The sequence below is a fragment of the Photinus pyralis genome, unplaced genomic scaffold (genome assembly GCF_008802855.1).
Source record: "Photinus pyralis isolate 1611_PpyrPB1 unplaced genomic scaffold, Ppyr1.3 Ppyr1.4_LG9, whole genome shotgun sequence".
NCBI classification, from domain to species: domain Eukaryota; kingdom Metazoa; phylum Arthropoda; class Insecta; order Coleoptera; family Lampyridae; genus Photinus; species Photinus pyralis.
Window position 1 is genome coordinate 18219435 of NW_022170878.1, and position 21645 is coordinate 18241079.

The window sequence follows — 21645 nt, forward strand, 5'->3', positions numbered from 1 at the left end:
GGGCGTGTTAGAGTCGGACACGCTGGCGGCTGGCGCCGAGACAAAACAATACTCAAGTTTAAACCCCTAAAGAGCATCTTAAAAAGCGGCAGAGCACCTCGATGTGACCCTACGGCCTACAGGGTCATTGGATTTAACCCATTTTCAATAGGCTTATTACGTGTGGCATATAGGTCAACTGTTCAAAGTTTGAACCAAATCGGTCCAAGCGTTTGACAGTTATTGTGTTCACGGACAGACGGGCACCATCGACTCCCCTGTAAAGCTTGCATCGCTTTGCTCTGCCGCTTAATAAACCTCTAAAGTGGGTCTAAAAAAGCGGCAGAGCACCTAGGCTTGTTTCTTGTTATATGTGGCATGTAGGTCAACTGTACAAAGTTTGAACCGCATCGGTCCATTCTTTTGGCAGTTACCCAGTCAACATTGTAACGTAACCGATTCATAAATATAATAGTTAACTAGGTGGTTCGTTATGTATCTAGTAACTTAAATGTTACATGCAAGTAACACAAAACGCCTAGCACTGTTATGTAACGGTGTAACGTAACGAATACGTCACGCTATGTAACATACATGTATATATATATGTTACATGAACGTAATAAGTAACACAACGGAATGTTACAACAAATAACCCAGTTATGTATCGTATATACAAACATACATTACATTAGGGTAATATGTAATGCAACTGAAGGTTTAAGCAAATATGTAACATATATGTAACATTACGTTGCATGGGGGTTGTATGTAACGCAACTGAAGGTTACAGTAAATATGGTAGTTACATAACAAATATGTATATCTTAGTATACATGAGAGCCTTATGTAACGCAAACGAAGGCTACAGTAATGTAAAAATAACTAAATGCAGCAGTGAAAAAATAAAGATATATTCTTATAAAATAAAACAAAATAACAATTCCTAAAAATGTAGAATATTATCACAATAGATACATTTCAAATATTCATTAATAATATACAGGGTGTCCCTAAAAGATCTGTACAACGCGCTACCAGGGGTTCTTGGTATCAAAATAGGACGATTTAACCCTACTTACCTCTATCCAAAAGTGCTTCGTTAAGGCGCTATTTGCCGCCAAAGATTCAAAAAACAAATCGTTATTTTTATTTTATCGGAAAATGGTTTTGCCGATTAAAATGAAAGTCGGGATGTGAATGTCTAATGTAAAAAGGGTCTTTGTGATATCATCGTATTGATTGTAGTTGCTATGTAGGTGGTAAAATACTGACCATCCACATCTGAAGAGGTCTAAAACTTTTTAACTACTATTTTGACGGTTCTGAATTTTTAGACACTGATAGACAGTTTACTTGCAAGCATTTTTTGTCTCTTGATGAATATCGCCATCTGTGATGGTTTACGAAAAAAAAATAAATTTAGGCATGATGAATGGCATGCACCATACATGCGATTGTTCCTCAAAAAATCAGAAGATGGCTGTTAAACCTTAGAGTGGCTTAACGTTTGTTTGTTGTTTCTTAAACTTTAACAAATTACGTTTTGCTTGAAGACTTAAAACTTTAAAAAATAACGTACCAATGTTGCAAAGGGCACAGTTTAATTTATTACGCCGTATAATGCTTTGTATGCGTGAAAATGGTGGTCACTTTGAACATTTAGTACGTTTAAATTAATACATTACATTGACTTACTCTGTTGTGTTCGTTTTATTCTACATTACTTGCTTGCACTACGGTTTCATAGCCTACTTCTTGCTTGCACTTATGGTTTTTGAGGAACAATCGCATGTATGGTGCATGCCATTCATCATGCCTAAATTTTTTTTTTTTTCGTAAACCATCACCAATAGCGATATTCATCAAGAGACAAAAAATGCTTGCAAGTAAACTGTCTATCAGTGTCTAAAAATTCAGAGCCGTCAAAAAAGTAGGTAGTTAAAAAGTTTTAGACCTCTTCAGATGTGGATGGTCAGTATTTTACCACCTACATAGCAACTACAATCAATACGATGATATCACAAAGACCCTTTTTACATTAGACATTCACATCCCGACTTTCATTTTAATCGGCAAAACCATTTTCCGATAAAATAAAAATAACGATTTGTTTTTTGAATCTTTGGCGGCAAATAGCGCCTTAACGAAGCACTTTGGGATAGAGGTAAGTAGGGTTAAATCGTCCTATTTTGATACCAAGAACCCCTGGTAGCGCGTTGTACAGACCTTTTAGGGACACCCTGTATAATAAAATTATTGATTTTGGAGAGGTTTTTCTCTTGACTGTCTCAGCGTGCTTAAGTGTAACCACTCACCCACCGTCAATTCAATGGCACTTTCGGTAGTGTCGGGGAAAGTTTGCCGAACGGCATCTGGATAAAAGAAAGTTCTATAAGACAAACTGCGTTTCCACCAAAACAGCTTTCATTATGTAAAAATAGTGTTGCTTACTTAAAATATTATTCATCAATTCCAAATGCTTGAACGGAAAATGATTCCTTTTCCCAAGAAGGGAACAGCTAATCCCCAAATAAAAAAAGGTAGAATATAAATTTATACTTACACAAACACTGAACCAAAACAACACCGACTTATTTCAATATAGCGTCAAAAAGAACTTTATCTTTCGCTTGAGGTTGACTGTTGAGGTTATGTGTCCCGCAGCCGTTAACCTTTACTTTTCACTAGAGGTATATGCGTACTTCTTTTCAGATATACTTCACCTAACGAAATAGGTAATATGAATTAATTGTATTAGAAAATAACGGTTTAACATCAAAAAGAAACATTATTACGTGTTTGGTATAGAACATTCCAACTTCTATGTTACATATCATTTCGATTACAATTGTAACATAACTTTGTTACCTTCTAGAGCCCTTTCAGTTATGTAAGTGATTATTACGTGTTTGGTATAGAACATTCCAACCTCTATGTTACATATCATTTCAGTTACAATTGTTACATAGCTTTGTTACCTTTATGTCAGCCGTTTCTCAACTGACATAATCAATGACTTCACTCGCTAAGCTATTGACAAACTAGTAGAAGGGCTCTAAACATATCATGTTTACTTGGAGTAGGACCTCTATATACAGGTCTCCGATGAACTGTAACTGAGAATGTTACAGCGATGTTGAACAGGAGAACTGAATCAAAATAAGGTCCAATGCCCTTGCCAGAATCATTATCTCAGAGTCACGATCAAAACCAAAATATGATCCAAATTCACATCCAGGAATGAGCCAGAGACAATACAATAACAAGATGCAGATTCGAAGAAAGAGTCAAAAAGTCAAAATTACATCAGGAATAAGTTCCTGGGTAAAAGGCAGAATTAGGGCCATCAAAGATAGTACGCTGAATCAGTATCACAATCGGAATCACAATCCACAATAGATTCCGAATAAGAAGCAGAAAACATGATCGGCGCACTAATTCAAGACCATAATCTAAAGTCAGAACATATAACCAAAATTTCAGAATCATAATCCACATTCAATTTTGAATCAGAATCAGAATCCAATTTCGAATCAGAATCATAACCACACTCACTGTCAATCAGAATTATAATAGGGATTAGGATCAAAACAAGCGTTATGATTAAGTCATTGTCCAGTGCAGGATAAAGATCAGAATCGCATTCGGATCAAGAATCGAAAAGAATCCTTTTATTACTTTGGCTCAGCGTCGACTTTTCATTCTAAGATGGACCTTGATCCTGATCTTAACGTAAATCATGATTTTGGTTATGATTTTTATTGTTGAAGTGATTCCAATTCTGGTTTTAGGTCTGATCGTACTATGACAGTGGTTCTTCTCTAGCTGTTTCTGATTCTGTTCCTGAATCATTTGGCTCCGGACCCCATTTTTGTAAATGGATGTTCTTGTGATTTCGATTTTTGTTTTGATGCGTTTTTTATCGTGAGTCTGAGCCTGGTAAGCAAACGTATCGCATATTGTAAACATCAGATTAATGTGCGCATGCGCACTGCGCAGGCTGCGCAATGTCCACTTTCTTATTTATTAATATATTTTGTTGAAATTTTAACCACAGATATTTCTGGAGAAGGCAAACATATCGCATATAGTACAAATCAGATGTGCGCATGCGCAGACTGCGCAATGGCAACTTTCTTATTTATGGAGGTATTTCTTTGAAATTGTAGCCAAAGTTGCTTTTAGTGTAAGCAAACGTATCGCATATTGTAAACATCAGATTAATGCGCACATGCGCAGGATGCTTAATATCAACTGTTATTTATCGAGATATCTTTTTGAAATTTTAATCATAGATGCTCCTGTTAAAGGCAAACATAACTGATATTCCAAAAATTAGATGTGCGCATGCGCAGTCAGTCCCAAATTTTAACCATAAATGTTTCTAGTAAAGAAAAACATATCACATTAGTAAAAATCGAAAACTACAAATGTCATTAGGAAAAGTAAACATATCGCACATATTAAAAAACAAATCCACGCATGCGCAGACTGCAAAATGCCAACTTTTTTGTTTATGGAGATATTTATTTGAAATTTTAACCATAGATGCCTCTAGTAAAGAAAATCACAGCGCACATAGCTATGGCCTTTTGAGAAGTACTGATCATTCATGGAAAATGCGCTTTAGGGCGAAAACCTTTTTACTTGTTTTAACATTTTGCTACTTTTTTTTAGGAAAACCATCCATCATAGAGGGCCCTAACAGTATGGCGGTTGAAGAAAATAAGAAATCGGTGTTGACCTGCCTCCACGATGTCGACAATGCATCCGAACAATACACCGTGGTCAAATGGAAGAAAGACGGGAAAGTTCTTAAGCACGACTACGACGAGGAGACCACCTCGCACCAACGGATACGAGCGTTCAAGCAAAACGGCACCCTTGTCATTTATTCCACGAAACCGTCCGATCGTGGCGACTACGTTTGCGAGATTACGACGGCGGGATTCGAGCCGCTCGTGTCGAAATCCGCGACAATTTCAGTGATCGGTGAGTTCCTCCACGTCGATCGCCGCCCATGGTTGCAACGCGTGAAATTTCAGAGATACTGAAGTTTTCGCCTCCTCCCGTAAATAAAAAGTTGGAGTTGGGGAGCACGGCGAAAATTCACTGCAAGGCCCAGGGAACGCCGCCGCCGACGATACGCTGGGAGAAGGACGGGAAGGGGGACGGTTTCGACGCGCACATCGCCGACACGAACGGAACTCTCCACTTTAATGGGGTCCTAAGCGAAGATAAAGGCAGATACACGTGCTTCGCGAGTAACACCCAGGGCACTATTAACGTTACGTTAACGATTGATGTTGTCGGTAAGTCGTGGAGTCGGTGGAAGGAGCAATTAATATCTGTTGATTTTTCCGTAGTGGCGCCGAAGTTCACGCTACTCTCCCACAATCCGACGGAGGCGATCGAGGGCTTCTCGGTAATGTTGGACTGCGTGGCCGACGGGGATCCGAAACCGACGATCCACTGGGACAAGAACTTGCAGATGAACGACTTCAATCGTTCTCGCTTTCAAGTTTTGGATAACGGCACACTGTACATTAAAGAGGTGCACAGGGAGGACGAAAATAACTACGGGTGCACGGCTGGAAGCAGTGCCGGTCTGAATCGGAAAGAAATCCGTCTTATTGTCCACAGTATGTACATATTGGCGTAAAACTAGCGCATATATGGGTGCAACACCAAAAACCACAAAAGTGAGAGCAACCATCGGCAAACTCGCACGCATAATAATCATAAACCAGAGATAAACAAAATATATAACATTCATGTAGGCTTTGACAGTTGACATATTTGCACTGGCATAACAAAGATTAACACAAACCCAATATTCAGACACTACATGCCAAGGGTCGACTCAACGCAATGATTAGCAATATCGGCAAGGTGGCTCTTTTCTAAGGCACAAAAAGAACAGTACATAAAATATATATCTCTGCGTATGTCAGTTATGAACTTTAGCGCAGTACATATTCGAAACAAGTCACCCTGCCAAATATTAATAATCATAATCACCCGGTTCAAATAAATAGTAGGAGCATATCGTTAAGTATCACATTACAACAAAGCAAAGGAACATGTCGTGGCAAAATATTAGTATAAAGTAATTAAGTAATTCTCAATGTCAAGTGCAATATGTAACAATCACCCACCTAACGTACGTCACTCGCCCCCAGCTGAAGCACCCTGTAAATAAACAGTAACATATTCATGATGCAAACAAAAGGGAAATGTGCTGCAATAAATTCAATTATAAATGAAAAAGTAGTTTTGCATACTTGTATTGAATATCATCCCTAAGGGAACATACTGTATCTAAATATAAATAAAACACGTAAATCGGTCAGTAATTCATATTGCGGGATGGCAGGCAAAACCAGCGCTTGCAACAAAGGAGTACTGTAAACTGGAAAACAACATATTTATGTAGAAATTTCTTAAAACCTTCACAAACAACTTACAAAGGCAATACCTTGAACACAGAATAATATTATATAAAGAGTTTCAAAGACCCTTAAGAGCTTCGTAAGGCATTCCTTTAAACACTGAGCATGTAAACTAAAGGCTTTAAATTGAGACTGAAGAATATCAAAGGCCTTTTCAGATTAATGGCAACTCTTAAAATACCCTGACCTGCTGAGGAGCCTCCCCCCAGATTGTGATCTCTTTCCAAAGGCAGCCTCACACCAGCAGACAATGTATTCCACTGCGCCTTTTCCTCCTCTAAGCAGAAGTGATATGTGTGATCCCCAACTACCCCACTCAACGGCCCGTGTGCAGTGACCAGGTCTATGTATGACCGATATAGCTTTGTCTCTTGCTGCTTCGTACAGCGTCCCCTTTGGTACCTATGCATGTTGGTTGATGTATTGCCCTATTCTGCCTCATCGTCTCCCTCGTTTTAAAAATGAAGGACGAAACGAAATAGGCTGATATGTCAGTAGCTCTTGGGTTGAACCGTAGCCTACCGATAGATCTAGCCGTGACATTGATTTGGTGACGTCACAACTGGAGATGGGCCACTGCAACGCGATACTATGTGTTTAAATGCAATTTGATTCGCGTGCATACTCATTTAACGCGAAAACATTTAGTAATTACTTATTTTGAGCCGCAGGAATGTTATATGTTGTTTCCTAATTATAGACACGTGTTATTATGCAAAAATTTTATTAAATACGTACATATACAACAAATACTCACTGAAAACCGAGCTGAAAACAAATAAAATTTAAACATTCTAATACACACATCTGCCTTTTTTAGCGTAACAAAACGAAGTTGAGGTACGCTTATGTGCTCGTTATTCCGTCGTCTGCCTATCTGTCTGTTCCATCGAGATCTCAGCCCCTGGACCATCTAGAGACTACAGGTTTTCGGTCATTTGTAGTTGCATAGGTCTATATTTTCCCGTTACTCATCATTTACATCCTTTTCATATATATGATGGCTGATTTTCAAAAATGGTGGGGTACGTGTCTTCGGCAAGTTTAATCTGGCCTCGTGGAACTGTTAATACTGTATCGTCTTATCTAGTCATCTTGTCTACCCGAATAATGAAAATGCTGGGGAAATGCTTTGTACAAACCCTGGAGTAACTAGTAATTTCCAAATTGTCCTGGCGAATACATCTTAACCACTTTTTTTGATCGTCTTCATTTTTCGAAAAACGAAAAACCGTAAGGAACCTTGTCTCTTGAACTATAATTGCTTTTGCAACCAGGGACGCAGCACGTGTTTGGCATTTTCTTACTTATTCTGTTCGAATACAGTTAATTTAAGTGTACAACATTAAACTACTTGGAATTAATTACATTAAAAGTCGATATGACGGCCGCCGTCAGTTGTGACGTCAACGCAATAGTGGGGATGAGTGTCACGGCTAGTTCTATCGGTAGGCTACGGTTGGACCCTGGACTTCTCGCCTATCTTAGGAATGAAAACCGCACCTACCTCCCACCAGTCTTTGATGTGGGGATATAGCCACTGATGTAACATTTGTAATATAGCTTAAGGGGTAGCTATCCCCCTAAAAAGTTGTACTAGGATGGGTGTTAATGTCTCAGTCCCTGTTATAAGGAGAATCGGCCGGCCCATAATTGTATAAAGGTCGTAGAAGTTCAATGACCTCATCTTTTGTGGTGGTCAATTACATTTCTGCTGGTCAATTTCCCATTCTACTGTGGTGTCAAATTACATGTCGGAGATCATCCAACATCCTGATGTCCATCATGAATGATGTCATTTTTATGTGGTGTCTAATTACAATGTCAAGGGTGTACAAGGTGAATGACCCCATTTTTGCGTTACCAAATTACACGCTTGAAGTAATCCAAGGTCGACGACCTCATTTTTTGGCGTGTTTACACACGAGGTTAGCCAAGGCCAATGAAACCATTTTTACCCACGTGACGCGACTTTCCAAGGTCACCTCCACGTGTCGCACGTGCAATGGACCCTTTTTGGTGTAAATATACGACCACTAAGACCCGGTTGTATAATGTCAGTTTAAACTTCAGTTTATAGGTAGATAGAATTGGGTAGAATTGTGGGTTAAAGGATTTGATTGGCTAATATTTCACAAGTTGGCCAATCGTATTTCTCAAATCTGACATTGTACACAACCGGGCCTACAGGTGGGTTCATAGCTCTCCGTTCATCTGTTGCGTTGATCCGTCAAACGGATAGTACATTTTGTTAAGGTTCATAGCAATCCGTCCACAGTGTACATTTGCAACGTATAACCATAACCTAAATTTTATTTTGTACTGTACCCTCCGTGATTTTCAGTATGTAAAAATAGTACGAAAGTAAGAACACGTTGCTATCTGATTATTACCGTGAAGAACGAATAGGCGAACACTGTTAACGTACCCAACATAACCTCACTCTTGTTAAAAACCGACCAACGGAAACGTAAATGTTCAACTTCAACCAACTTTTCCGTCGTAAACGGACGACGTACGATTTAAAAATTTGCTGTCTTCTGATTGGCTAACGGACAAACGGAAACGTATGAATGGAGAGGTATGAACTTACCTTTAAGACTGTAGTCGAATCTGTTGGTAGGACGGAAAGATGGGGACCTTCTGATGTCCTCCCTCTGACAAAGGAACCCGGAAAGTCTCTCTAGTTAGGCTGGTGCGTTCCCCGTCTGATCCCACCATTGTCCCCAACGAGTTTCTCTTTTGAAAGGATCTTCCGTAGGCGAGAGGCTGTGGGAATTTCTTCTATCGTCTCACAGAATCTTTCCCAAGAGGCTCTTTTTGCCTTCCGAATCGCCTTACTGTACCCAGTGAGGGACGTTCTAGCGTTTCTATTTGTTGTAACCCGCTTCAGCGGACAGCTGTTCTCAGAGGAGGAGAGAAGGGTATCAGTGAATAGTGTGGCAAGTCGTTCTAGATCAACTTGATCGATCACCGTCATGCAGAGTCCTGCGGTGTTGCTTTTCAATAAGTCCTCGTACAATGTTTGGTTTATTTTGTTTCCCTACTATTACTTTCAACTAAAACATATTTGTCTGCGGATTGATAGAGCAAGACTCATCACAGACTCTCTATCACACTAATCTGCCTGCTGGGAAGGAGGAGGAAATTGTAACATCTAGGACTTCTTTCCTGTTTCTGGTTACAAATGTTGTCTGATTGCCCTGATTGAGTATCTCTAGTTCCTCTGACTATCTGGGAGTTGGCGTCACATTTGATAAGAAGATGCAGCACCTGCTCCTTACAGCATCTGCTCAGCCTTCGTACCTCCGGTGGCGGAGGCATTGCTGCCTCCTTCTCCCCAAAGCACACACTATTTTGCACCGGTGCTGATTGGCTCTTCGACCACTAAAGTCACTAGGTCTTTTGTTATGAACTCTGAATAAGGAAAGGGTTATTAGTTTCGGCTTTACGAAAACCGCTGCCCTGGGACAATTGTTGCCCCTTCAGAGTCTCTGCAGAATTAGCATAGGTAACCCTTGATAAGGGAGTTATCAAGCCACGGTTCCTGTATAAGGGCCACGTATAGATTGTCTTTGATGAACAGGGCGCTGAAGGTGTATAAGGGACGTCCCCTTTCGTAACCCTGCTGGTGTTTTTCACCTTTCGTTTCACTTTAATTGAGCCATGACTAGGCTTATTGCTCGTCTGGTTGGGCTTTCCTCAACTTCCCTTGGAGTCACCTTGGTGGGTGTTTTTAATGTTCTACCAGAGGCTTCTTTGGGTTTTGGTTTGGTCCGATTAGTTTTTTTTTGCCCGGCCTTGACCTTAAACCCCAATTGCGGATTGTCTAGATAACTGGGCGGTTGACAGACGACTAGTCAGGTATAGCTAAGTGTCTTGCAATTGGAGACTCCGGGGAAATTTTGAAGATGACGACGCGTTGGGGGCTGTTTTAGTGTCCTTACTGGCCAGGCACATTCGTCAATTTATGTAACTCTGTTTTTTTTTTTACAGAAAACGGAAAGTATCCATTTCTACTTCATACACTTAAATTTTAAGTACTTAATCCAAAATTGTTTGCCATTAAGATAATGCGTCGTCCGAAAATTGTTTACGTTGACTGATGCTCTACGCGATAAGTTTATCCTTCGTTTAAAACTGAATAAACTGTTGCAGCCCAAAGAACGACAAACAAATTGAATGGCGCTTCTTGAGCGTTATCAGAACCCTCAGACTACTTTTACCACTAATCGTCAGTTATTAATTAATTCCCTTTTGTGATTCTTGGTGTGCACTGGTTACATTTCCATGCATAAACTTGCTCTTTTACAGCACGCGAGGGTTACCACCCGGAAGGAAACGAGGCGGAAGATTCAACTGTAACAAAGGCGGTGCTCATAACAATGTCGGTGGCGACTGCGTACATAATCCTAGTCATTGGCCTCATGATATGGTGCCGCTACCGGCGCAGGTCCCGCAAGCTGCCCATAGCGGACGGTGCCAAAATCGAAAACGGCGACGTCGACCACACCGAACTGAAAGAGGCGCCGAACGGGGTCGCGCCCGGATCGTCGCAGCCCGACAAGGACGGCCTGAAAAACGCGCACAAGGAGGGCCAGAAGAGCGACGGCACGGAGACGGCGCACTCGCAGAGCTCCGCCCAGTCGAAAAAATCGAAATCGAGCTACGACAAGATCCTGCTCTCTCGATCGCACCTGAAAGACCTGAAGCTGATCGGGCGCGGCGAGTTTGGTGACATACTGATCGCCTTCTTGCCGAAGAGCGCAGTGCCAGTGAGCGACAAACGCGGCTCGAACGCAAGTTTGTCGGGCGAGGACAAGGATCTGACGGTGATGGTGAAGTCGCTCACGCACACCAAAGACGAGGCGGCCCTGACCGAATTTAAAAGGGAAATCGATCTCCTCTCCAAGGTGTCGCACGAGAACGTTGCGAAGTTGTGGGGGTTGTGTCGAGAGGTGGAGCCACATTACATGATCCTCGAGTATACAGATTGGGTAAGCAGATCAATTTTTAGTGCTAAAAAACACCCTTATTGAAATAAAAAATGTTCTAAAATAGTTATTGCAAAAATTAAGTTTCAAAAACAACAAAAAAAGTTTCAAATAAAAGTTGCAAGATTCGATGGAATAAATTCAATAGACGTAGAAAAACATTTTGCAAAATGGCGGTTTTTGAGATATTGACATCAATTTCTTTATTTTAAATGGACGCCATATTGGATTTGTACGTCATTAGACAGAGAAAAAAATTACAAAACCAGTGATACAAACATTTAATATTTCATTTGGGAATCCACCTTGCATTTTTGCCTTGAAGTTTACAATGTAACTATTTCTGATGGCAGTAATTCCCTGGTCGTGTCGATGGTGACTATGCGAGACAATTAATAAACGAATGAAATTGGTTTCAATCACAGTCAGCTATGGAACTATGACAAATACAAATGAAATACTGAGTATCGCTGGTTTTGTAATTTTTTCTCTGTCTAATGACGTACAAATCCAATATGGCGTCCATTTAAAATAAAGAAGTTGATGTCAATAACTCGAAAACCGCCATTTTGAAAATGTTTTTTCTACGTTCATTGAAATTATCCCATTGAATCTTGCAACTTTTATTAGTAAATTTCTTCGATAGCCCTCTTTGTTACTAAAATATTTACCTTTTTAAAAATAGCGATTGTCACTTTTTTCCAATGATCTACGAAACGATTTATTTTTTTCAAAATATCGCATCAGAATATTTACCAGCATCAAAAACTACACAACTTTCCGAATGTATAACAATAACGGTATCCTACTCAATTTAAGACACCCTATATATACTCGTCGATGGTTTATAAAGACTTTAGTAGTACAGTATGGCTGTATTAATTATGGATATTCTTGAAATCCAGATAAACATGGAGGCGGAAAAAGCGGATGGGACGCATCCTTTCCGGGAAATACGATATGATTGATTCGAGAATATTCGGTTAACCGCACAAAATTGCATACTTCCCAATATATTTAAAACTTTGCGGAATCGAAATTTTGCCGCGGGATTGCATTCCCTACTTATAACCTTGGTCTTCGTGCGGAATTTTCAAACGTACAATTGAGATTCGAGATCCGTCACAGCTTTAGATGTCGTAGTTAGTTTGGTTACCATTCATGCGATTGTCTCTTAACGGCGAAAGGTGTTAGTTTACATACCAGCCCATGCCCCATACAAACATCAAAAAATTGTATAATTTTCATATAATTATTTAAATGAATAACCATAACCATAAATTCAGCAAACATTTACACCAAAAATGAAAAGGATTTCAAACAATAAAATTTAATAGACATCAATCGATCAAATTTTAGGGCGACCTGAAACAATTTCTGACAGCAACCCGAAAGGGTACATCTCAGAGCCTAACACCGGTACAATCCGTCGCCGTAATTCACCATCTGGCGAGAGGCATGGAGCACCTGTCGGCGGCACGATTCGTCCATCGAGATCTGGCCGCGCGAAATTGCCTAATCACGTCAACGCTGACCGCCAAAGTCGCCCTACCGCGGCTCACCAAGGAACCTTATAGCCAAGAATATTGCAAGCATATCAATAACGTACGTTTTACCAATTTAGTTTGCACTTTTTTTCGCCACGTATTCCTTTTAGATCATACCGCTGCGGTGGTTGCCCTACGAGGCGGTTTACGAGGACGAATACTCGACGAAGAGTGACGTTTACGCTTTCGCGGTTGTCATTTTGGAGGTGTTCAGTCAGGGCGAACTTCCCTTTCCGAAAATTAACGATACCACGTTCCTGGCAAAGCTCAAGGAGAAAGCGCTCGATTGGAAATCGCACAAGAATACACCTGATGATCTTCAAAAACTACAAGTACTGCTGTCATCTACCGTCGCCTACCTATACTAATCGTTGTAACTTTTGCAGGAAACATGTTGGAATATAAACCCGCAGGAGAGGCCGTCGTTTGAAGATCTGGTAAAAGAAACTGAAAAAATTCTAAAGTCAATGTAAATAGTTTTATGTATAGCTCAGGCGTAAACCAAATTTTAACTATTAGATTATAGAGACACTTTAGAGCAATATGTTAAAATGATGAGAGAGAGAGAGAGAAGAAAACGCTTCCATTATAAAAAAAATTGCCCGCCTTACTTGCAAAGAATTTATCGTGTGTTCGAGTCGAATGTCTGTCCCTTTTCTACTCCCAATGCTTGTACTTATTTATTTATAGTTTTCTAATAAATGAGAGAGATTAGCATTAGTTGTACATATCTCTAGTTTTTAATGTAAAAAAAAGAAGCATATCAATTGCGACAAACCATCTTCGTTAACGAAACCAATTCTGTACATTAATTATTTGAGCCACCACACACTGCCAAATGAAAGAAGATGAATCGATGTTTCAAAATGGTGTCATTTTGAGATGTGTGTGAGAAATCAATGTATGGAGATCTCCAGATATATTTAAGCTTTGCGTTGTAGCTTTATACACGTACAATTGTGCACTTATGTGTATAGTATTATTAATTATTAATGAAATTTAGGTAAGTATATAGAACGAATGTAATTCTGATAAAGCTTCTATGAGGAATGTACGACAAAACCGTGATGTAATCTATCCTTCATATTGTAACTATTTATTATACATCATACTTATATAATAGAGTTAAACTTAGTATAATATTTAGGAGTTTTTAATAATGTTAGATATTACTGACTGTTCATACTATGAAGATGAGATAAAAATGTCTGTCCATATTAGGGATGTAGCTTTTTATAATAATTTTGTACTTTTTGTACTGTATTGTCCACTTTTATATAATTATGCATAATCATAACTTGTGATACATATACTGAATACAAATATATGAATGTGTGTGCCTCTCTTTGACCCAACAAACCTGCAATAGCCTTAAGTCATAAGAAAAGCCCGAATTTTTTAAAGTCACTCTGAATTCGAGATGTTTCCATTGAAAGGAAATTAATTATTTCAGTTACTTTTATAACCCAAAAGTTGGTTTCTTTTTATTTAGGTAAAGTAAGGAAGCTGAACGGGAATTAGCTACCTATATAAAGTAATAATCTCGTGGAATTTTATTTCGTGTAGTATATTTGGGACGAGTAAATGAGTTGAATACGTATTTCGTTACCGAATATTGAATGCCAGAAAGCTTATGAAAGCGCAGAGGTAAGTATTTATACATCGGTGAAAGCGCTTATTTTGTCAAAGCTGAAAATTGTGGTACCTATAAATATGAGTTAAAATAAGGGCAAAAGTCCTGACCAGCCCACCATTCTTTCATCACTAACGCCATTGCTATTTCATCTGTATTAAATTAAAATAGACCTCGCTTTATTGACTGATTGATTAATTGATTGTCGAAAAGAAGCATTCGTCAAGCGACCGTTTGCAGAGCGCGTCGTGAACGGAGAGAGCACTTCCTGGGGTAGGCTCGACGAAGACCCCGCCACTGTCTTCACGAGCCAGTTCGTCTGACCCTTAGTTTCCCCTTATTCCGCAGTGAGCTGGGACTCAGATTAAACTTACTCCACTGCACTCACCTAATCTATCTACACGTCGTCGCCTGTAATCTAGCGTCGTAGCCGATCGGAACCTTCCTTCTGACAGGGCACTACACATACCTACGCTAACCTCTACAGAGGTTCTCCTGTGCACAGGTCATGATAGCTAACATCTCCCCTCAAGTTTTTACTACAGTGTCAAGCCAATAATATACCAATAAGACTGTTCCTCGACCATATCTCGGGAACCGTTCGTCGACTTAGGGGTAAAAATTTTTTTGGGTAAATCGGTCATGAAGAATCGCTGGAAAATATTTTCAAGTTCTAAAAATGACCACCAGAGGGCGTAACTGCCATCTTAAATATGTTAAAATTGCATTTTCTTTAAATTTCCCATAATAAACTAAAACTTGTTTTTACATTTTTAAAAAGATGTAATGATCTTAGCCTCCTTCTATCTTGCCGGGCTAACGCCAACTTCAAGTCACACCGGAATATTTGACCATATTCTGTAGTAGCGGGAATGCCAAACTAACATGGCTGTCTATTTGAATATTCTCGCTTAAGTTTCCCGCGAGAATCTGTCACTCGGGGACACTCGAAGTGCACTAAGATCGTGATCGTCATGTAGGACACCTAAGTTGTGTAGTAACTGGGTTCTCAGCAGGCACTGAGGGCGTTTTATGGGTAAAAAAAAATAAAAAAAATCAAATGGAATGGTATGACTTTTTCTTTATAAAAAAGTAACAAAATAACATCCAAAGAGGCCAGTGAAAACCGTTTTTCAAAATCTCGTACTTTGCGTTGCCGCTCTTACGTTCTGGGATAATTGTTTCAAATTTGATACATCAATTATTTTTTAGGATCTCTACAATTTCAAAATAGTTAGTTGCATATGGTTACATTTTTCTTATTTTGACGAGTACTATCACCCCCTGAAATATCTGCATGACACGGATCATCGGGGTTCTACTGTAATACAAATGGGAGTTACAGATCACACCAATTTCACCAGTACATAAAACCACTCTGTCCTAACTTGCAGGCAGTTAACTTAATCCTACCTCACTTCCATGCGCGAATTCTATTTTCACAAATAAAACACACCCCACGGTAATTTTCAGGGTGTCGAGTTACTTCGTTCGCGGCTTAACGCGTATGACCTGACGGTTATCTCAGAACAACCAACTTTACTTTTATAGGTCGACACCTATCCCTCGACACATATCTTTTACATCACAATCAACAAATTTCACAGCGATTTCTCTTGACCCATTTTGATAAAAATTTTTTCCCGAAGCTGTGCAATTAACGGTTCCATAAATATGACCTGTGACCATTATTAATGGGACATCCTGTATATACTTTTTTCTACGGACCATATAAAAAAATAGAGTTGATGATGACTTTGAATATAAAATTTTATATTCAAAGATGATGATTTCTCGCAACGCCATCTTGTGGATCTGAAATACTGGCAATGAGAAAGTGTTTTTTTTTTGTATCTGCATAACATCAGAATTAGAGAAAATAAAGTCGAAATCGGCAGATTGTTGTTTTTCTGATATATCTTCGAAAGTAATCGGAATTTTCTGGTGTTCGTAACAACTTCTTTAGTTGCAGGTAGGTAACTACAGTTGGCACATGAACAGTTGCGTGTTTGGCGGCATTTCCTTATTAAGCGGCAGAGCAAAGCGATGCAAGCTTTTTAGGGGAGTCGATGGTGTCCGTCTGTCCGTGAACACGATAACTGTCAAACGCTTGGACCGATTTGGTTGAAACTGTGCACAGTTGACCTATATGCTACAAGTAATAAGCCTACTGAAAATGGGTCAAATCCAATGACTCCGTGGGGTCACACCGAGGTGGCCTGCCGCTTTTTTTAGACTCTCTTTATGGGTTTATTTTTTCTTCTAAACGAAATTTTCTTCCTGGTTATTTTTACGTTTATGATTCCTAAATTTTGGTGGACGTAGGATTCTGTGTGTTTTAGTTAATTGAAATAGGCAAAATATATCACTTACCTGTCGTCGTTCAATTGCTATTTTTTTCTTTTTTTCTTTTCTGATACAAGGAGAATATGGCGAGGGAAAGGAAGAAAACAGGATGGAGAAGATTTAATTAATTGACAGATAAGCGAATGCCCAACACTACCAATGACGACGCCAAAAAAGACCAAGACACCTCACACGCAATAGCACTTTACCAACAACAACTATTGAATTGAAAAATGTTATCAATAATGTATCACAATTTCCCAAACTAAAAATTAAATCAACGCATACTCCATCTACACAAAAATGAAAATAATACTATTTGAAACTGAAATTTAATCATCGGCATCAACATTCCCCCCGGGATGAAGGTTGCATTCAGGCTTCAGAAAGCTACACAAAAATAACTATAAAGTTCATGAGACAAATTAATGAAATATCCAAAATTAATATCCAATTAAATTTAACGTTAAATAATAAAAAAAATAAAAAAAACTATTGTGAAGGCAAGGGGCAAACCTTAATAACTGGTCTGCGATAAGTACCATATTTGGTACGGACGTCTACAACTCGTACGACTTGATCTTTTCCAGGATACATCTTTTCTATAATCCCTAAGGGCCATTGCAATGGTGGAGTATTTGGCTGTTCTACTACAACAATGGTGCCAATTTGCACGGGGTTATGTTCTGTGTTCCATTGCGATCGTACCTGTAGAGTTGTGAGGTATTCTAATTTCCACCTTTTCCAAAAAACGTGTATCATCCGATCGATGAGTTGAAACCGATCTAATCTGCTAATATTAATATTACTATAGTCGTATGCCGGAAAATGCGTCAAAGGGCCTAAGGTTAAAAAATGCGCTGGAGTCAAAATGGTGGGTTCAGACGGATCAGAACTAAGAACGTATTGACGAAAAGATCAGAAGATAGATATTTTTACGTGGAAGACCGTCGACCAATCACAAGTCTTCTTGTATACGACAGTACTGTTACACATTCGCTTTCTGTGCCTTTTTTCTCTTCCCATAATATTCCTTTCAACTCCCAGCATCCCAGCTCAATTTTCGCCTATGCCTACTCTTTCTTCGAATTTTGCTACAACCTCTGTCTCTTGCTTCCGTTACCTTGAGAATGATGGTGTCTTCCTGTTTCTTCATATTGATTCTGTCTCTGCCTTTGCCTCTGCATCTGATTATTCTTTTACTTCTGCTTCTTGGTATTAGGTTATGCGTAGTACCTACATCTAAAGCAAATACGAGGGATTTAGTTAAAGTAGGTTATTCTAAAGTCGGATGGACGAGCTGCATTGCTAGAGTGTAACAGAACATAAAAGTACCTACAACCTTTTATTTTGTTTGATGGTCACTGTAATTTTTGGTTAGAGACCACTGTAACTCTAGGTACATTTAAATGACCTAGTAAGTGACTTACATGTAGGGTGGCACCACGTAACTACGGGTATGGTGGCGCCATCCATTGGTAGAGAACTGACACGTGCATAGGTCCAGTCTGGTTTCACACCGAAGAGGACATGGTCACACAAGTTATCGTCTACTACCGAACATTTCAATGGGACACGCTGGAACATCCGCCGTATAGTCTCTACCTTTCACCCTGTGACTTCCATGTTTTTGGACCTCTAAAACAAGCTATTCGCCGAACACGATTCGCAACGGACGACGAAGGGTCCTTTATATATAAATCGTATCTGTCATTTCGTTTGCTCCACGCAGTCATTTTTTCCTGGCTCTTCCGGTTCTGTATTCACTTCTAGTGAGCGGAGTGTGTCAATACAATCCAAGTGGTTTTAATCACAAACTATGAAGCGAATTATTATTCCACCTGCTGCTGTGAGATTTCTCGGTGTTGTTTTGGACGAGTTGCTCGGGTTTGGAGGATTTATAATAGGATTTCTCATTACGTAAGTGGCAGACAGCCATTTGCAAATCCATTCGTTATCTTGTGCTTTCTTCTTTTAAGGAGATTCGCTTTATTTGGAGGATGGAACCAATTTACGTATAACCAGTGTACGTTCATTACAAGGCTTAACGTAAGTTTCATATCAAGACCCCTGATACGTCCCACGACTGCAATTTTGAGCGGATGGTAAACGCGAAATCAAAGTCAGCATTTAATCTTGGCTAACCTGCAATCATAGCGTCATCGGGTCAACTGGAATAAACTACTGGATTTAAAATGACTTTAGTAATTATCGAATAGTTTCCTCTTCAAGGAATATTTCAACGACATATTTCGATTTTAATGTCATTATTTGTTTGTAAATCATTGTCGTCATCCACATGATTTTGTACGCGGTTTACCGAGCCACTGAGTAAGGGATGATGTTTCTCCTTTTATTTCTTTTGTTTTAGACTGTTATCGTTCGAAGAAAGCTCTTTTGTGCGACCGCGTTTACTTCATTAAGGGTAAGACTATTTAATTTTGGTACTTGTACCTCTATTATCTATGCGATATTTAGCGCATTTTTTAAGAATGTAAAAAAAGTGCTATTGTTTGCGTTTTGTCCGTCTATATCTTGAAGGTGTGCCAGACGGCCATCAAATTTCTCTGTCTAAAAGGCCCCCCCCCCCCCACGAATTATTTCCTGAGATGCTGGTTTTGAAAGTAAAACGTGCATAAATTTCACATACGACAACCAATTGGTCTCAGATTTTGCATACGCATGCCTTTAGTGGTGCCAAATTAAAATTTAGAAAATGGGGGGGGGGGAGGTAAACACATGCTCTACCCTTCATGGTATTCTAATGAAAGGTCTCATCGAAATAAATTGGTTTGTACAAACTATAACTTTTCCGTGCGACTCTTTTTTGAGATTACTGAGCGACGGGGCCTGAGGGGGGGAGGAGTTAAAAATTAATTTTCTACCGACTACTGCCCTTCTTTTTGTTCTCTTATCAAAGTACGGAGTGGAGAGGAAGGGGGGGGGTGGAACTACTTTTATCCTTCATAGTACTCTAATGAAACGTCTCAACGAAAAGAATTAATTTCTACCAACCATAGCCCTCCTCCTCGACGTCTTATCGCGATCGGGTATATTCCTTTATACCTCAAGAACGGATTGTCGGAAGAGGGTACTTACAAAGGGCGACTGAGACGTCTGCAAGAAATATATCTATTGGTGATGTCAAAACAAAAGCTATTTCGGTTTTTAAAAAATGCTCTTTATCTGCACAAGAGTTGTGCACAATTTATACTTGTTTGTATTAGTAGGGGAAAGTTAGTTTATTGAAGTGATATCGATTGTCATTGAAGAAAATATATCAGCATTTCTTTAGTTAATTTCATTGTTTCTTTCCTTGGTACCTTGGCAGTTTTATACAGGGAAAGGGGCAGTTAACGAAACTGGGTGGCGCTCAACCATACGAGTAAGCTACGAAGATTTTATGCCCAAACGCAGTAATTCTCTTTTAATTATGTATTCCTGAGCTAGATGGCCTTTTATGCGGCGAGGTTGAGTATAAGAAGAGTCAACTTACGTCACAATAGACTTTCACGGTTCGACGCGTAATCGAATAACGCAACATAAATATCCACCCCGCTGTAATTTACAGGTTGTTAACTTGACTTGACTGACGGCTCGACGCGAATTGCCTCTTGCGATTCGACGCGCATTGCGTAACGGGCGTCACGTAGTTACAATTTAAAGTTAATTGCTTTTTACCCTTCATTTAGGGGAACTTTGTGTGCATAAAGTTCCGTATGTGCGTGAATATGAAATTTTATTGAAATCTAATCCCGTTTATTATTAGCGGTGTAAAATAAAATAGACAGAGGTCCATTTCTTGGGGGCCCGGTTCGTAAGTAGCAGTTATTGAATCGGCAAAGGTGATTACCCATAATAAGTACCGATTAACAGGAGTGCGCGAAAGTAAATTATCCTGCGTGTGTTATAAATACCCATAAATAAAGCCGTGAAAACAGAATTTCATAATAAATCGGAAATTTTCCATTCGTTAATGGATCTTTAAAGAGACCGGGTATTGTTTTAAACATTCCTGCGTTTTATTCCTTTGTACTTTTGTGCGTTTTGTTTATGAATAAGGATTTAATCTAAAAGGAGCCGGTGGTACAAGACATTGTATTGGGAGATAATCCGCGTGGCATAACTCAAAGGCGATAAAGTACAGAATATTATACTTTACTATTTGAGTTTCGCTTGTAGGTATTACCAGTGGAAGAATTTGAACTGTGTGTATTCTTGTGCGTCGTAATGAACGCTTGATAATTTAAATTTGTTTGTCTAGAATTATTCGCGAAATTGTTTACTAAATTTGATTAATTATCTAGCCAGCAGGGATAGCTATTGTTTAATCAAGTTTAATTATGAAATAGACTTTTGTCTTTGTAGTGTGAGGTACACAACCAATCAGGTTACTTGATCGACTCAATTTGTGTCCTCTCTAAAGCTGCAAACGTAGGGACGCCACCTCCCTAGATAGCCAGACAAGAAGTACTGTACTTAAAATGGGTTTATTAATAATAATTTAAAGAAACTGGGTGGCGTTCAATTAAATGTTAAGTTACGTTAACCATTCGACTTTAGGAGAATGTTTTATAGGAAGCAACGAGATAAAATAGGTCTCAAGTTGGTACAACCTCTGAATCACTTTATTTACTACACTTAGTGTTATCTGTTGCTTTCTATAAGAATCATAAGTTAATGAACGCTGT

General features: G+C 39.2%; 1 protein-coding gene across 1 annotated transcript; it reads left to right on the forward strand.

Annotated features, from left to right (window-relative positions):
• Nucleotides 1–3721: 3721 nt before the first annotated feature.
• Nucleotides 3722–13543, forward strand: LOC116180043 (tyrosine-protein kinase-like otk). Its single transcript, XM_031499868.1, has 8 exons — nucleotides 3722–3773; nucleotides 4660–4974; nucleotides 5028–5294; nucleotides 5349–5624; nucleotides 10749–11431; nucleotides 12788–13033; nucleotides 13086–13307; nucleotides 13362–13543. The coding sequence occupies exons 1-8, from the start codon at nucleotides 3722–3724 to the stop codon at nucleotides 13446–13448; spliced, it is 2148 nt and encodes a 715-aa protein (XP_031355728.1). The 3' UTR covers nucleotides 13449–13543.
• The last annotated feature ends 8102 nt before the right edge of the window (nucleotides 13544–21645 follow it).

Coding starts and splice junctions, on each gene's coding strand:
- LOC116180043 (XM_031499868.1), top strand. CDS start 3,722: ATGATTTTGGTTATGATTTTTATTGTTGAAGTGATTCCAATTCTGGTT. Junction 5,295..5,348: donor GTTAACGATTGATGTTGTCG/GTAAGTCGTGGA, acceptor ATTTTTCCGTAG/TGGCGCCGAAGTTCACGCTA. Junction 13,308..13,361: donor ATGATCTTCAAAAACTACAA/GTACTGCTGTCA, acceptor TAACTTTTGCAG/GAAACATGTTGGAATATAAA.